This window comes from Osmerus eperlanus, chromosome 16 (genome assembly GCF_963692335.1).
Source record: "Osmerus eperlanus chromosome 16, fOsmEpe2.1, whole genome shotgun sequence".
NCBI lineage: Eukaryota > Metazoa > Chordata > Actinopteri > Osmeriformes > Osmeridae > Osmerus > Osmerus eperlanus.
Genome location: NC_085033.1, coordinates 4,269,709 through 4,287,570, shown reverse-complemented (window position 1 = coordinate 4,287,570; position 17,862 = coordinate 4,269,709). Strand labels below are relative to the sequence as shown.

Sequence of the window (17,862 nt, the reverse complement as noted above, 5' to 3'; positions counted from 1 at the left end):
CCCCATTGTCTGTCTGCTTGGTGTCTCACTGCAAAACACTGGAGGATGACACCAATCCCCCTTCGTGGACACTAGTACACGTGTTGACGTGTCTGCATTTGTATGTCCTCGCTTTTATTGCCATTGTGGAGGAGCGGACTCGAGCGATCCTGCGATGCCAGTTTTGACAGAACCCAGTCACGGTGGCAGTGTTGCATCAGACTTGTGTGGGTTGAACTGAGCGCGCTTCTCGTCAGACCGGCCTACTGTCACCCTCCACGCAGCACTGCCACTCTCCCAGGGAATCCCACCTAGTTGGACTCTGGCCTGACACTGGCTGAAAGGCAGAATCGGGAATAAAGAGTGTGGGAATCCAAGAGGAGAGAGCTCAGCACAAGTGGATCCCATCACAGTTGAGGATTGGCTCCCAGGATATCCCTGAGACACTCATCACACAGAGGACTGGACAGCACTGCAAACCTGTCATGACATGGACTTTGACCAGGAAACTGCAATAATGCAGCTGTTCCACCTGTCTTTACAGCACTAGAGATGGACACTTTGGATTTCATTATCGACCAGCCTCCTGGATGACTGATAAACATCTTGGTTCTCTGATCGAAGGATCTGCAGCTACACGGATTGGACAGATGAACCAGAGGAACAGACCTGTCTTGACTAGGTGAGTGACTTACAGAATATGGCAGAAGAACTTTATTTTTTATCATAACATCGTAACCATTTATACAACTTTCTCTGTCAACACTCTAACCCTCCCAGTGTCAGCCATGTCTGAGATGGAGGACTATTCCCCAGCTCGGCATGGCCACAGAGTGCTCCGTGTGCGGCTGGACCCGGTCCTGATCCAGAGACGTGCTCTGGAGGAGCAGGTGGAGTTGTGGTGGTTCCGGGAGCCTCTGCGCTCCCTGCTGTGCTACTGCACCTCAGTGGGCCTGGTCCTGGGCCTGGGGCTCGGTGGCGTCGGCCTCCTCTCCACCACCACCAGCCTGTCCGGGGAGTGGCGTCTGGGGGTTGGCACCACACTCTGCCTCCTGGCTCTGGCTGTCCTGCTCAAACAGTTGCTCAGCTCTGCCGTGCAGGACATGAACTGCATTCGCAGTCGGCGGCGTATCGAGCAGTTGAAAAGCGGCGGGTGTGCCGACCCCGTGCTCATCCTGGTGACGGGGCTGGCGTTGCTGCTCTGTGGCGGGGTGCTGATGCATGTGGCGCTGGCCAGTGGGCACCACCAGCCTGGGCAGAGGCTCAGGGACATGTTCCTGTCTGGGATGGTCCTGCTAGGGGCTGGAGGGTCCATGGAGCTGGCTGTGGGCGGGTACCTGCTGGTGGTCTACCTACAGGAAAGGAGGGACAGGAGGGTGGGACAGGGGAGGAGGGCTGGGAGGCTGAGGACCAGGGCTGTCAGGGTGATGACAGTCTCAGGTCAGATGAACCTGGCTGGGAGAGAAGCCTCTTCCAGCAGAATCAGCCTCATCTGAGGAAGAGAGGCGAGGTCAGAAGAGATGTAGGGAGAAGACGCATGGATCCAGCAGTGAGAGGATCTGGGAGATCTCAATGGGTTTATTCATTGTTTGCTGTTGTGGTGTCAGTCGATAACGGCTGACACATTTGTATCTGTCTGGGTCATCTGTAGCTGTGTACTGTAGTGTACAAAGGTAACTTTAAGAAGGTATCCAGGTATCTTTAAGAATTTATTCACAAGGGTTTTCAAATGGTTGTCCAATACAAGAGGATAAGTTGCTACATAACTCTAAACATGATAGATTGTGAACAAAAATGATTTACAAAACCTTGAGTGAAACAGAAGTTGAAGTATATCTTCACACAAGCAATGAAAATATGACAATTTTTAACATTCTAAATAGATCAGCAACATGTTTTTTGTTGTTTTTACATATAGTTCAGTAATGTTTTTTTCACAGAACCAAACGGGTATATCCAACAGTAACTTTGGTATCAACGTTATTAATCATTAATTCAGAAAGAAATACATGTAATGAAGGGCTCAAGTGTTGCTTTCAATCTCCTAAAGTTCTTCTATATAAAAAGAAAATATTTCTAAAGATCTATCTTGACCCTGAATAATGCTCTGGACAAATGGTTTTTTCCTCTCTGCTGTTACATTTGTAAACAAACATTTTCATTTCAAAAGAGTGTCTTGCTATCACCCAATGGTAAACTGTAAGTCATCATCGCTATCCTCAATCCCTTCCTCTTCCTCTCTGCTGATGTGTCTCTCTGCCCTCTCTCTCTCACTGGCCTGGATGTAATTATCCTCAATGAAGCCATCATCATCCTCATCCACCCCATGTTGGGTACCCCCTCTACCCTCCATCCCATGCCCAGGGATAGCCCCCTCCTCTGGGCTGTACTGGCTTGCCAGGTCCCCCTCTGGGAGAAGGTAGTGCCTGTAGCTGGCCAGGTAGCGGTGGAAGAGGCGGCATTTGACAGCCAGGATGATGAAGGCGGAGATGGTGAGGGTAGTGGCCAGGCCTGCCGCCAGGTACGGCCATGTCTGGGAGCTCCCTCCTTCTCCTTCTCCCTCCTTCCCCAAAGCTGTGATGCACAGAAATATCAGACATGCTAGAATATTCAGCAATTCAATGATAAGGGGCATAACTGAATACTGCACTACTGTAAGCATATGCATTCACACTACTGTAATATTTCATACTATTGTAAGCATTATGTTGAGACATGTACAGTTGCTACAGTACACTTACAGTATGTCAGTTAAGAATGAATAACATAATAACAATGACAAATTGTTCAGTCCAATTTCTGAGCAAATTTCAGAATCATATTTCAAAGAAGCCTAACTTACACCTGTTGGCTGTTCCTTTACTGATTGACCCACCATCTTCTACAAGGAGTTTTCTTTGAAATCCTGTGTTATCTCCAAGGAGAAATTCAGGCAGATGGGTGTCTGTCATGAGAGCACCCCCAAAAGACAAGGCCATAATGACAGTACAGCCTAAGTGCCCCATGTCTCATCTACATAAATACGAAGGAAGAAGGATAGATAAAGCAGTTACAAATCAACATGACTCCATGTTATATGCTGATAAAAAAAAATACTATGTTTTACTGAGATGGATGATTCAATAAAAAGTACACTATTCTAGTAGACATATTTGATACTAAAAGTTGGATTAACTTTTAACTTTATTTCTTCTTAAACTTGTAATAATACAATTACATAATACTATTACTGTAGTATCAGCTGTTGTGTTGAAAAATAACAAAAAACTATAGAAACAACCCGATTTGTCTTGAAAAGGAATCTCAACATTCAAGTTGAGCCTCAAGTTGGGTCTCGTGATCATTCCTTAACAAGCCTTCTCTAGCTCAACATGTGTGGTCATATGACCATCAAATTCATGACTAAAAAAACAATATAAGACATACTGATATTTACACATAACTTACTGTACATACCTGACGGACAGTGTTTGTTGATAATCAGATATAATATGCGAGTCCTGAAGATTGACAGTTGCTTTGGTCCGCCTGGTCTCAAAGGCACTGGTTGAGCAAAGTTCGAAGGAAGTTTCACGCTACCTGTACCATACACTTAAGGAGGGTAAGTTAATCAGTAACTGTATTACAAGGCCTGTCATTCATTCCTCCTCAATTATGTATTAAAGCCTCACGAATGTTGAGACAGCAAGTTCCCAAAATAGATACAACCGTTGCCTACTTCTAAAAACAGTTCTCCCAAAAAATTACTACTGGATAAAGGTAATGCAAGGACATTCATTACAGATACATGACATAGCAGCGTGAATTGTTTTACTGTGCTATCACTACGTTTCAGTATTTTGACCAGTTAGTGGCAGTGTTCTCAATCACTTGGCCATTTAACCTGTTCACTGGTCATCTCAACTCGGTTAACTCCCCTACACCCCCCCAATTTCCCCCATGCGACAGCATATATTTGGCACCAACAGAACACATTAGGCCTTAATGGTTTTTTTCTCTTCCTTTGGAGTCAATGCGTCACTGTCAGTGATGTAAAAAAATAAATAAAGCTCTTTGCCAGCAGTTGTTAAAGGAATGAAAAAAGGTTTTCTTTCTTTCTCTTCTCTAATGTGACATAGGGATGGCATGAGCAATCTTCTACCATCATATAGTTAGGGGGCATTCATTTATCATTACATTAACCCTTGTGTTATCTTCTGGTCATTCTGACCCATCAGTCATTGTGACCCACCGTTGTATTGCGACAACTTTACCGCATACAAAAACAAAGTGAAGCATTTTCTTTTAACCGGTGGGCTGTCTCAGACCCCCCACATTGCGAAGGTTAAAAGAAAATTATTTTTATTTGTTTTTGTATTGGGTAAAATTGGGTAAACACAACAATGGTTCGTTATGAACCTTTGGGTCATGTGACCCGAAGACAGCACGAGGGTTAAAAGTTCAATTTTTTTGACCCGGAAAGGAGGTTATGTGCTTCACAGACGGCGCCTGGCTAATGGAACTGTGCTCTGCTTCCCCACAGATGTTATTGCATCTTAGCGTAATGGGAGCTTTTTTCATCTTTAGTCTTGACATTGTGACAGTATATCGAGCAATAATCAGGGGGTAAATAAGGAATATTGTAGGGAACATTATAGGGAAGTATTTCCTTCCTCTTCCCATCGCACATCACTCACATCGCCATCCATGATACATCCCGGTTGGGACACGGGATCTCAATTGATCACCATGCCTCCTGTATGTGCTGTCACCGTCTGTCCCTTGCACTCTGTAGGACACTGGTCCAGTTTGCTCGGCTATGACACCCGGAATCCACTTTTCTCTTCCCCCCGCTGTATTCTGTAGATATACAGGGTCATCCAGAGTAAAAGACCTGTTTACTGCACGCTGATCGTGATAGAACTTTTGCATATATTGCTTCTTGCGCACAGTAACCGCGGTGTCAGGAACAATCAGCTCCAAGCGAGTATGCATATGTCTGTTCAAGAATAAGTCCGCAAGTGACTGACCTGTGGTACAATTTGGAGTACAGCGGTTCTGCATCAGTAACACAGAGATCTTGTCCTCTATGTCCATAGTGGTCTGTCCAAGCTTTCTCATACCACTCTTAAATGTCTGTACATACCTTTCGGCAAGGCCATTGCTGGCAGGGCGGCCAGGGGCACTCGTTGAGTGCAGAATTCCATTCTGACGAATTCCATTCTGACGCATGAAGTTCTTGAATTCCTCTGATGTCAATTGTGTCCCGTTGTCAGTGACAACGTGCTCAGGAAGACCGTATGCTGCAAACAGTCTCCTTAGTCTAGTGATGGTGGCTTGTGAGGTGAGGCTGGGCATTCTGAACACCTCCAGCCACTTAGAGTACGCATCCACCACTATCATGAAGGTGTGCCCCAAGAAAGGGCCGGCAAAGTCTATATGCAGTCTTCTCCAGCTCTGACCTGGAAACTCCCATGGATGCGATGGTACCTGTCGAGGCATCCGTTGCTCCATCTGGCAAGACTCACAGACTTTGCATATCTGCTCCACATCTGAATCAATCTTAGGCCACCAAACGTATTTGCGGCACAGGGCTTTCATCTTAACAACACCCTGACGACCAGAATGCAATTCTTTCAACACAGTCCTTGTCAGTTTTTCAGGTAACACTACTCTAGTGCCCCAAAGCACACATCCACGCTCAACTGACAGTTCACATTTGCGTGTGTGGAAGGCTTTCAGACTTTGGTCCACCTCATTAGGCCATCCCGTCATAACATATCTGAGAACCTTGGTCCAGCACACGGTCTGTACGTGATGTGCACGCCACTTGATCAGCATTCAAAGGCGCCTGCTCTAAGTGTGCAGTCAGCAGCGCGTGAATGCTCTCTGATATGGCTGTTGTGCCTGCGTCGCCTGTGTCAGGCAAAGGTACTCTTGAAAGTCCATCCGCATTGCTGTGTTTCTCTGAAGCACAGTATTCAATACTGTAGTCATATGCTGAGAGAATGATCGTCCATCTTTGAATTTGAGCTGCTGCCATAGTGGTCCGCTGAGGCGGGGTCAAGCTTTGAGAACAATAAAACTCAAAAGTAACCATGTTCATTCAACAATTATTTATGAATATTGTAGGAGTGAAATGTATTACTGTTCTCTGCAGTGACAGGAAATACAGTGGTGTTGCTGCCACCACCCACTGTTGTCCCACTGTGCCATACAGAGGTAACAGTGAAACTAATAGTCATACGTCAGTATGTATGCCATATGTGGTTGCTGAATATTGATTAAATATGCCATTTACTTTCTCAAGTGGAGGTCCTAGATGATCAGGAAACTGTGTCTGCCTGCTCAGAGAGCATTTTGGAGGTACACTTTTGAGTTATATTTACCACTTGCAACACAGATGGTGAGAGTGTGTGAAAGTGTGGCTGTGATTGAAGTCTTTAAAGTGCTCATGTCAAATATGACTCAATTGATTAAATTGCTATGGCGTTATAGCAACTCCCCCTGAGCCTAGAGCCTCCACTTCAAGGCTAAGACAAAGACACAAGGTATAAGCAATGCACCTTGAAACACAGTAGTCAAATGGACACCTTCAACTTTCTCCAAGTGTGCCTTGCAAAGGGACAATGTTCTTTATTTGTTTCAGGTTGGAGCAGACAATGTGAGGGCCCTGTATAAAAGAACCCTGGAGCTCGATATAGAGTATAAGAGGCTCGATATAGAGTAAGAGGCTTTTAATAAAAAAAAACAAGGATGGCTTTCCCGTGTTCCTAGGGTAGGGACGTTTTGGTCTTTTTATACCTTTTTGTTGTGCATTTTGAGTTTTTTGTGGGGGTTTTCACCATTTCTTTCTTTCAATGTCATATTTATTCTTTTTGAAAAATGCTGTAAAAGTGAATGAAACATCCAAATTCAATGAAAGTACATTTAGTCATTTTTTTTTAGCAGACGCTCTTATCCAGAGCAAACCAAAGTAGTGAAATGATCATTTATTTAACTTGTGCAGAGCATTGTATGGTACCATACACATTGTTCTTTTTGGTTTGAAATGTTTTGGTTGAAAGAAACACACATTTTTGATATGGAAATGATTAGAAAATGTCTCAAAGCAACCCAACGACAACAGAATGGGTTAACCCTCGTGCTGCCTTCGGGTCACATGACCCAAAGGTTCATAACGAACCATCGTTGTGTTTACCCAATTTTACCCAATACAAAAACAAATTAAAATAATTTTCTTTTAACCTTTGCAATGTGGGGGGTCTGAGACAGCCTAGCTGTTAAAAGAAAATGCTTCACTTTGTCTTTGTATGCGGTAAATTTGTCGCAATACGACGGTGGGTCACAATGACTGATGGGTCAGAATGACCCGAAGATAACACAAGGGTTAAGGGGAGAGACACCCCAGTGAATAGGGATAACATATCAACATGAAACCTCCCCAGATGATAACTAATATTAGGTCAAATATTGTTTTCATTACTTAGGGAAATTATAAATTATTTCATTTACATTACATTTAGTCATTTAGCAGACGCTCTTATCCAGAGCGACTTACAGTAAGTACAGGGACATTCCCCCGAGGCAAGTAGGGTGAAGTGCCTTGCCCAAGGACACAACGTCAGTTGGCATGACCGGGAATCGAACTGGCAATCTTCGGATTACTAGCCCGATTCCCTCACCGCTCAGCCACCTGACTTGTTTCACTTTGTCAACATATTAGAGTCCAAAGTTTTTACGAAGGGCACTTTGGATATCTCTTTTTCATCACTCCATCAGAATATGGTGGCAACAGCCATTAAAGAAAATCCTTTGCAAATTGCGCGTTACAGACCGTGTTCTTGCTCAGGTTCTCCGCATCACCCACACTATAAAAGTACCCGTAGCGAAACGCTATGCATATGTGAGCGCACGGCTTCGATGTGTCGCATTGGCAACATACGGCTCAAGAAGCTGGCAAATATACGTAATTCCCTCTGCTGAGAATCTATATCTTTCATAAACATACTCATGAGGGAATGCGAAAGGGTTTTGTCGGTCTCTAACTAAATGTTCTGGCTCTTCTGAGCGCACCTCTCACTATCCGCGCACCAAGCTCCACAGGATCTTCTATGAACGGTAACAGCATCCTCAAGAATGAGTTAGTTGGCGGGGCTTTTATACCGGCTGATCTATGATCTCCAACTTAACCTGGTCGGGAGCAGGTTAAGTTGGAAGTAGGCGCTCAGCATGTGTTACCATGGAGAGCTACCCCGGTAACAAGTGATCCACCGTCGTAGAAACCCCTGGGTTGAACCTGAAGTTACCTCGCTAACGCCAAATCTTGATTCGTAGTACAGGCCCCTGGATACATACTGCTGCCTATTCTGTCTCGTATCTGTCGGGTTACACGCTGCGCTGAAAGAACATTGTGACATGACCTTTCATTGGAGGAACATTAGGATTTCAAATTCGAATTAAATTAACAGATTGGAAATTGTATATGATTGTGAGGTGTGCTCAAAGTCGCCGATCCATGTGGATTTTAAATCCCTCATAGCCTACTATGAACCCCGTCACGCTTTGACATTTTAAATCAAAGAAAGGAAGATAAAGGCCACAGCCGTACCCCTGTTAGATTAATTCACCCTGCCCTGTGTTTGTCAGCTTAATGATTAGAACAGAGTGTTTTCACCTGTTAGTTTGTTAATTGTTCTGCGTGTTGTCACCTGTCTTGATTGGTTTAGTGTTTACGTCTCTGTTTTGTGTACAGGCTTTGGCCGGGTTTCCCAGATTCGCTTCTTAACGAAGAGCTTCTTAACGAATCTGGGAAACCTGGCCAATATTGGTTGTGATGTCGACGAAGTGCACTGGCCTGACCCAGCCCAAAGTCAAGAAGAAGCACATTGATCACATGTTTACTCCTTTGTTTTTTGTCCCTTTCAGTATTGTATACTGTAGAACAGGGGGGTATTCGTCGTAGCTCGCTAAGCGGTTTAGCGAGCTAATTTTCAGGCTAAGATAAAAAACGCCCCTCTTTTTGGTTCGTGGAAGCAACTTTCGATAAATCACCATAGTAACATAATCAATTAGCACTAACCTGCTCCAGAGCACGCTAACGTAAGTGTAGCTGGATAAGCTTGCCACACCCCCGGAAAATAACATGCCCTTTTTGAGAGACCCAGACCAAGGAGCTATATTTTAGTTCGATTAGCTTTCCATACCAATAGAGTTCTTCGCGATTGCCAAGATCCTTTGTTTCACACGGATGAGTTCTTGTTTGAGCGATATCGATTCAGCCGACAGGACTCATTTATTTGCAAGACCTTCTCGGGCCGTACATTGCAAATATCACACGCCGCAGCAAGCTTTATGCTTTATTATGCGCTTATGCTGCTGTATGTGAATATGTAACGCTATGTTTTACGAAATGTCTTGTCTTATCTGTTGTGCCTGTGCTTTTTATATGTTTCACTGTGGGAGAGTGGGAAACGTCATATCGATTCCTTTTTATGTCTTGACATGTGAAGAAATTGACAATAAAGCTACTTGAAACTTTAACTGTGCTTCAGACTGCATAGCCTTGAGTTTTTTTGCGTCAGGTAGGCTATAGGCTACATTTTTATACAGTATAGGCGATGCAGAAAACATTGGCAAAGCCGCAGCATGCGTTGCTGTAAGAAAAGTGTACTTGGCGCTTAACCAGCTGATGAATCAATTCATCATATTCCCTGGCCATGTCCCAGTCAATGAAATCAAAGAGGGATTTACACATAGACCTACATGCATATACACATATATAGTACATGATATAAGCGCAGTAGCCTACATATATCCTCATAATTGTCTATGAATTCGTATCAATTAGATACTCTTTGGCCTTGTTTTTATCTAGCCTACTTATTCTGAAAGAGTTGAGATCATTATTTTCGCTAGCAAGATCTCATTCGATTATTAATTTCCATTAAGCCTATACCAGCAGGCACATTTAAAGAAATGTGATCTGATTGGGGTAATGAGGCACTTAAGATGAGCCTATACATTTCCCCAAAACTTTCGCATTTAGCTTATTGGCAATTTTTTTTGCCAAGCTGCTTGTCTTGCTCTGGCAGCGGTGGCGGTGTTTGACTTAGCCATGATAATATATGCTTATTGTCTTATAGAGACTCATTATAATTGTTTGCTCGGATGGCGAGAATAGCCTATCACCGCTCTCTTTCGTATTTTCCGCCATCATACCGTTAGAAAATCACGGTTTTGGTGATCGACCATTTCCTGCCTTTTGAAGTAGGACGTGCACGTGCAATTTCCCTGATAAGTTTAGCCTGATTGAAATTAACCACATGATTTGGATGCGGATCAGCCGTTGACGAACCGATATTTGCTGTTCTCACTCATCTCGCTAATGTTAACGGGCTAAAGGGACAATTGATTAACTTAGCTTCAACCCTTACGACGAACGGGCCAGTGCATTGTAGGATGTATACTGTACAATGAACAAATTGTATGCCCCTGAACATTGTGCTTTCCATTTGTTACAGTAACAGTACTGACTGCTCAATAGATTTTGACAGGTTGCAGGTTCATATCAACAAAGAACAAGAGTGAGTTTTGAGTAATGAGATGCAGGGTACAGTACTGTATAGGGGTACAAGGAGGAGAAAGAACAAAAAAAATTGAGCAAAGCAGAATAGTAATTTCTGATTTTGAGCTACTATGATAGAACATGTTTTTGTTCATCAAAAGACAATGACGGATAAATATGAAATTTGTTTTGGGATAAAAAATGTTAGCCTGGGTGCCAGCCAAACTTAGCCCGCCCACAAAAAAATTGGTCGGGAAGTTGGGTCTGGGGTCGCTCGGTTGGGGAAAAACTATGTCCGAACAAGAGCTGTTCGGACCAATCAAATTGTCAGGGCGGGCTTTATACGATGATGGACAGATGATCAACAGTAACGTAATCAACCACATCACCAAAGAGCACTTGGGTTGAATTCGTTTTCAAGAAAACAACATACTACATTGCTCTGATTGGTTGTAGGTCTATCCAATTGAGTGAAGAGGCATTTTTTTCCGGGTTCGGTTGAAACACGCCCCATACTCACAGCCCAACAGAGCGGTATCAGACTCATATTCTGATTAGAATTATGAGTATGACAACGTCAGGCTAAAAAAAATTACTTCTCCCTGAGAACTATATGTTTTGAACAATGTGTTTTCTATTGTTTGGTGTATTGTTTAGTGACTGCTTGATAGTGTATATCATTTTGATTACTTTGTTTATGATTTGAGAGCAGTGTTTGATTTTGAGCACAGGTAAAACTGTTTTGAGGATTCAGAGGTTTTGTAAATAGTGCTTGAAGATGAGATTTTGTGTTTACAGTTTTGAGAAAATGGGTGACTGTTTCAAGAAATGTGTTTTAGCAATCGTGAAAAACTGTAATGTCTAAATGTATTTAAGTAGCCTATCCCAGCCGTGTTTTTGTTTTACCAAAAGTCATGGTAAAGTCTGTTCCTGCAGTCCTGCCTTGTCTCCTTGCTTTTGGGTCCACCTCACCCGCCGTGACAGAACCAACTAGTACAAATACTGTAGAGTATAGGTCTAATGTGTCTCCAGCCGTCATAGTAGCCTATTATAATTGCAAGCATTACAGTTTTTCTCCATTGCTTTGGCTCAATTCTTGAAACAGAAATTACATTCTCAAAGCTCTAAGTGCATTTGGCAAAATGGCCTATATGGTTCAGCACAACTACATAGATCACCTTCAAAAGGTCATATCTCACCCAAAACAGTTAACCCATGCTTCAAAACCAAATCATTTTCTCATATAAATAGTCAGTGCCCCCAAAATGAAAAGTTCCTTCTCGATTGCTGTGGCTCATCTCTCTCTCTCTCGAAAAAAGAGGACATTCTCAAACCTTTACGTAATAACAAGCAGGGCGAGCATTCAGTGTTTTTCAGCCTATCGGACAATGGAAATAAATAGACATGTGTCTCTGAGCAATGCCTTGTGTAAATGAGAAGTAGAATCAATAGTGCTTTCAAAGCACAAGTGCTGAGATGAAATGCCCCAAGTAAAAACATAACATGATTCTGTACCAGCCACACATTCACTGTAATATCTCCAGGAGATCACACCACAACTTCCATCTGCCATTCCATGACCACGCACTCCTGATGACCATCAGACCATCAGCCAATCACATCAATTACTCACCTTAGCCCTATCACTTAACCCAGTCAGCCACAACACCCAGTCTTCCGCCTGGATCATTCATTGATTGTTTCATTTATTCTTTTAATAATTCGTCAAGTCAAGTAAAATAACAAAACATATACAGTAGTTTTTGAACATGGAATGGTGGTTTTAGAAGCACTGTGTGGTTTTACCCATCATACTGTTTTTGCTATCACATATTGTGCCTTATTGTCATGCATACAGTACACATCTTTAATGTTATGCTAGACCTATTTAGCCGTACATGGGATTAGAACCTGCGGCTTCTTGATCTGCATGTGTTCTGTATACTTATACCCAATTTCTCGAGACAGCTCTGCTGTTTATTTTTTTACACCTGCTCTTTGATTTAATCAACTATTAGATTCGTGTTTTCAAAGTGGCTAGACAGCAATACAAACCTCATTATCTTATAGCCTCGTGTTTTTTTTAAATCTTTGTAGTATAGTCTGTACTGCATGTGACATCTATCCATGTTAGTTTTTTTTATCAAATGTATAATAATGTGTTGTGATTTTGTTGCCGATATGGTAATTCTGTTAGACAGCATAAAAAATAAAGATATTCCTCAAAATGTTTTGGATACATGTTTAGCACATTTAATAGAGAATTGACAATTGCCATGAAACTCACAAATATTTTTAAATAATGGCACATTTAGCCAATAATTATTCATTTTAGACAAACCCAACAATTAAATATAACCTAGGTACAATTCACAAACTCTGCCTAAGCCAACATTCCAAACATTCCATATGCTGTTGAAATATGATATTCATATTAATATTCAAATTTTATGAATTTTCATATTAAATCATACACCTTAACTGTTGATACCATATTGAAGAAGAGAACTAGGGGATTTTTATGATGTGAATAAATATATGATTACTTAAGGCAAATCATATTTTATCAAGGTGATTTCAGGCAGCCATTTTTTACAAAAACTTCTCCATCCACCATACCTCATCAGACAACTTCATTTTTAACCACTTTAATTACAAGATGGAGGAAAACTTTGAGCAGGTGGAATATCCACAAATCTGTGGGCAATGTAGAACAGAAGACAGATTAGAAATATCATATTTTGATTAAAAGTTATGACCATTCTAGTGACTACATGGAAACACGTGGAAACATGGGGGAAACCGAAATTTCTCTGCCCCAAAAGTAGCTAGCGCTATGGCTGGATACTCCTCTCGATAACTAAAAACGTTGGAGTTTCTTCCACAATCGACCGAATTGGCCAAACAAGGCATGTACATTTAGCTTACAGTGTATATAATCTAGCTAGTTAATGTTGTTTTTCTAAGTTTTTTAGAAATCTGCTCAAATCGAGGCTAAACAGTGCTACTAACGTCAATACTGGCTGTCCTGCCGGACACGGCAGGAAAAACTCGCGTCACTCCCACAAACAAATTCTTCGTAAGTAAAAAGTTTAGACTTCTAATTGACAATATTGACAATATTCCGCCTCGAAAAACAATGGCTGCCGTTGCAGACGATACATTTATTTTCCCCTCCCAGTAACCCCTTAACCAATGATATGTACTTTGAGCTTAACTTGTCATGAGTATCTGGCAGTTTTCAGAAATAAAATCGGTGATTGGACGGCAAAGATATTAAGGCGGGTCTTATGGGTCTTTTTAGACCCATATTTGAATGGGCCGGCTTAGAAGGGTTAAATCTAGAAACACAAACTAAATTGGGCATTTCACAGGAAAAAATATATATTGGCACATTATCCTCAGTGCACCCTTTGTGTGTCAAACTCCAATACCTAATGATGAGCTTGTAATCAGTTGTTTTCAGTTGTTGTAGAAACCCAATGATAGTACATACGTTCCCTTGTGGACAGCCAAACACAACAAGTATAGTTATTTATAGTTAAAAAAAACAAGTTATTTTTACAGTAAACAAACCATCATTAGCAGGTAAAAGGGGTGTTATGCATCTCTGCCTTTGAGATGCTGACTTCTACTTATCAAGTTTTTGAAAGCTTTGCTGTATGGAGGTTGTGCTTTTAAAACTGTTTAATAAACATTCCTTTTGTTCACCCACTGTTAGATATAGGTATATGCATTAAGAATTTGACTAAGACCTCAGAGCTTTGCTAGGGTGCTAGGAGTTTGTCCAAATGGATGACGCTCTGCCAAACTGTGCATCCATGTAAACCTTTTAATGTGCACAGTGTATGGTTCAGATTTGGTTTCTGGTTTGTTCTTGTCCTTCACACATTCATACCAGAGTGTGTATGTGTATAACCCTCCTCAGAGGGCCCTATGAGGGACCTTCCATTTTCACGGTGGTGACAGTGGCCATGAAGCACCTCTGGAACAGACGCTCAGGGTCAGGTGGCTGGTTGTCACAGTCCAACTTCCTGCTCATGAAATGCTTCCTGAAGCCCTGTGGTCCACTGGTGGCAGGGGCCAAAGCAGAGCTGCTGGGCCCCTCACTGGGGACTATGACTAAAGCACAAGCAAAACACAAAACAAATCAGATTCATACTACGCTAAGGGGACCCGGATGTCTAACAATTTAATGATACAATTTGTACCTGGAGCTCTCAAGGGCAGGCCGTTGTCAAGACGACTGGGCTTGGTGGCGATGAACAGGTAGCAGAGAACACAGATGGTAATGAGAAAGGCCAAAAGGACCACCGCCGCTATGGACAGACCCACCAGGGCCCCCACACTGGAGCACAGAGAGGTGGAGGAGGGGGGGGGGGTAGCAGAGAAGGTGTGTGTGGGTTGGTAATTGGTGATAGAAACAATCAAACATGTTCAATGTCTCAAACATGTCACTGCACCATTCTTTACTACACAATCATGAAAGGTAACCTTGCACACTAGTCATCTCTATATTAGCACCTGGTGAATAAGATCCTTTCCATTGTTCCAGTTAGAGGATCTCTAATATCCAGAGCCTTCTAGTACAAAAGCAGTTATAAACAAAACTTCAGCATGATCCAAACTTCACTAAAGACACCAAAACTGTCTGACTGGACTCTGAATGCTAACTTAAGCACTGGTTGTTGGAAAGTAGGGTTAGAAAATAATTCCCCACCCTACAGAGACAGTGATATCACCATGACTACCTCTATTTAAGCTAAATTATTTATAAAGTTACAAATGCACTCCATAGCAGCAAGAAGAACAGTAAACAGTTGTAACAACAGCATTTAGAATTCTTGATGGAAACAAATAATTTCCAAATGTATGCTAGGAAACAGCTTCCAAAACAGACATGAAAAACACTGAACAGGAATCCATGCCAATTAAAAACCCACGGTCCCTTACCTCAGCCACCACATGTACCCATACTCGTAAGGAAAAAAACTTTTGGGATCGTCACAGCAGTACTTAATATCATTAAATCCACAACAGAACCCCGCACGAGCGTCACTCCCGCTTTTGGGACACGAGAAGCCGTTCATGAACACGTTCTCTGCGCTGTAGTAGCTGGAGCAGACTGCACTCATGCTTCTGCCTGGAAATGTACTTCTTCTGCCTGGAAATGTACTTCAGAGGGGCAGTAGCATTAGGCTCTCATGTCAGCGTGACCCGAAAATGAGCCTTTCTTCCAAAACTACCAGTGATACTAGTTGCTGCAGCTTAATCCAACAGACTAGTGCAGTGCTCTGCGGATGGCATAGACTAAATATACAATGCAATTTCATTTATTATTGCGCCCCTCCTCCACCTTCTTCTCGGTCTGTCAAACTCGCCAACACTTGTTTTTCTTCATTCAGCGCACTGACGCACAGAGAGCAAATAGCTCTTAGAGGAAGCTTACTGTTTTTTGAAGAGAGTTAACAATAGTTATAATGATGATTTATTGTTGGAAGACTCACCATAAAGGTGTCATACATCTTATAAAGGCTTTTCAAAAACATGTTACCTTCTTTGTTACAATGGCATACTAATTATTATACAACCCAAATCATTTTGGGTTGTATAATAATTAGTGAGACATTAGTGAGACATTGTGTAGTTGCCAACAGAGTCGAGCTCATGCAACGGAACGGCCAGTGGAACTGTCCAAGGTGCTGTAAGGCTGGGTGTCATCATCTATCGTGTCATCTTGCCCCCACTTCTCATAGGCTAAAATGTGGAGTTGCTGGACTGGGTCTCTCCTTGATGGCTCTCACACCTCATTGTGTAACTTACTGTAGCATTGCTAGTCATATGTTGATAAGTAAGGGTCAAGATGTGGTCTGATTGGTTGTTCTTGTGTATAAATTGTGAAGCATTGTACTGTGGATTCTTGATCTCCTGAGACTTTCTCCTCAGTTCTGGCTTGTCCTTGTAATCATTCTCTTTGCTCACTTCTTGATGTCTCTCTGATTTACAATAATCATGGTAGCGTAGGTAACCTTCCAGGGATAAGGTTAAGGAAATTGTCTGAATGGTTGTGAGTTTAAAACATAAACTCTTCCTTTACAGTGAATACAAACCATCTTTCTTACCAACTGCATGGAAATCTCTATGTCAAGTGCAGGTGATGTGATGTGATTGACTGACGTATTGCATAGTTGGTAAGTGACACCAAACAAGTCTTGACAAACATCCAATACTCACATAAATATACCTACCAAGCAAACATTGATTGTGGGTGATTATGTAAAACCCCACGGGTACAACGGGATCTTAAATCGTCATCATTTAGCATTCACACAAAGCCCACTGTTAAAACCAAAACAATTATTTTATGTGACCGTGGTAGACATAAGATCAGAATGACTGGAGTGGGGAAACAGGTTGAGCCTAATTGTTATAGGGAGCAGAGCGAGTGGATAGAGAATCTCCTCAGATCTGGCTTCTCCTTCTTTTACTCCTTCTCTTTGCTCTCCTTTTAATTTATCTTTTCCGATTTACAATAATCATGGTAGGGTAGGTCATATTTTATTGTAATTGATTGTAATTGATGTAATTCATTTAGCAATGTTATTATATATACATGTAATTTAACTTTACGTTGACGTTTCTTGCTCTGTTTTAACGCATAGTCAAATAACTGCAATTCCAACATATTTGGTTAATATGCGTACACTGTTTAGTTTATCCCTGTTCTATTAGATCAACAGGTATAAATTTGGTTGTCTGGCCAAATATCAAAACCCCTATAACACAGACAAGACACAGACAGACAGACAGACAGACAGACAGAGAGACAGGAAAATGGGAAAGGAAAACACAAAAGAAACACCAGGGCATGGCAGTGATCATGAAATTAATAGCTGTGTACTGGAAAAAATCTCCTTGACAGCCATTTTACTCCATGCAGGTGTAGGTTTCTTAGCTGGAACGCTGTGTTACTATTGACAGCATAGCCTGTCTCAATCAAGCAGAATGTGTCTGGAACCAAACAGTCATGCTGCTCAACCACAACTTGTTGGGTGTGCAAAGAACAGACATTTTAGAACCTCAGTTTATTGAGTAAGAGGGATTATAAATTACATGATACATTTTCCCCACAGTCATGACATCAATTCAAGCATAACACCAGTTAGTAACTTCTTATACTGCAAGCTCGAGAACTGAGCACACTAATTGATTCTCGATCAGTTTTAAAATTCAGTTTTAAAAACTCAATAAATAGCATTTTGATTGTAGATAATATACTGTACCTCAAAAACCCACAACCTGTAAACATTTTGAAAAAAACCCCATGGTGTTTATCC

At 41.9% G+C, this 17,862-nt stretch overlaps 3 protein-coding genes across 3 annotated transcripts; 1 reads left to right on the top strand and 2 right to left on the bottom strand.

The window, feature by feature from the left end:
• Positions 1–65: 65 nt before the first annotated feature.
• Positions 66–1,721, top strand: tmem125b (transmembrane protein 125b). The gene is made up of 2 exons (XM_062482350.1): positions 66–661; positions 760–1,721. The coding sequence occupies exon 2, from the start codon at positions 768–770 to the stop codon at positions 1,473–1,475; it is 708 nt and encodes a 235-aa protein (XP_062338334.1). The 5' UTR covers positions 66–661; positions 760–767; the 3' UTR covers positions 1,476–1,721.
• On the bottom strand, positions 1,617–3,628 carry LOC134037058 (type III endosome membrane protein TEMP-like). Its single transcript, XM_062482351.1, has 3 exons — positions 3,436–3,628; positions 2,822–2,991; positions 1,617–2,553 (listed from the first exon to the last, which is right to left on the bottom strand). Exons 2-3 carry the CDS (start codon positions 2,982–2,984, stop codon positions 2,162–2,164), a joined length of 555 nt encoding a protein of 184 aa, XP_062338335.1. The 5' UTR covers positions 2,985–2,991; positions 3,436–3,628; the 3' UTR covers positions 1,617–2,161.
• A 10,238-nt stretch (positions 3,629–13,866) lies between these two features.
• Positions 13,867–15,660, bottom strand: LOC134036633 (protein shisa-like-2A). The gene is made up of 3 exons (XM_062481635.1): positions 15,479–15,660; positions 14,737–14,873; positions 13,867–14,647 (listed from the first exon to the last, which is right to left on the bottom strand). Exons 1-3 carry the CDS (start codon positions 15,658–15,660, stop codon positions 14,460–14,462), a joined length of 507 nt encoding a protein of 168 aa, XP_062337619.1. The 3' UTR covers positions 13,867–14,459.
• Between the last annotated feature and the right edge of the window lie 2,202 nt (positions 15,661–17,862).

What these genes read in the sequence shown, in the direction of transcription:
- tmem125b (XM_062482350.1), top strand. Translation starts at nt 768, where the DNA reads ATGTCTGAGATGGAGGACTATTCCCCAGCTCGGCATGGCCACAGAGTG.
- LOC134037058 (XM_062482351.1), bottom strand. Translation starts at nt 2,984, where the DNA reads ATGGGGCACTTAGGCTGTACTGTCATTATGGCCTTGTCTTTTGGGGGT. An exon ending in TAAAGGAACAGCCAACAGGT is followed by an intron (nt 2,554 to 2,821) that starts GTAAGTTAGGCT and finishes TGTGCATCACAG; the next exon opens with CTTTGGGGAAGGAGGGAGAA.
- LOC134036633 (XM_062481635.1), bottom strand. Translation starts at nt 15,660, where the DNA reads ATGAGTGCAGTCTGCTCCAGCTACTACAGCGCAGAGAACGTGTTCATG. An exon ending in GGGTACATGTGGTGGCTGAG is followed by an intron (nt 14,874 to 15,478) that starts GTAAGGGACCGT and finishes TCTGTGCTCCAG; the next exon opens with TGTGGGGGCCCTGGTGGGTC. An exon ending in CCTGCCCTTGAGAGCTCCAG is followed by an intron (nt 14,648 to 14,736) that starts GTACAAATTGTA and finishes CTTGTGCTTTAG; the next exon opens with TCATAGTCCCCAGTGAGGGG.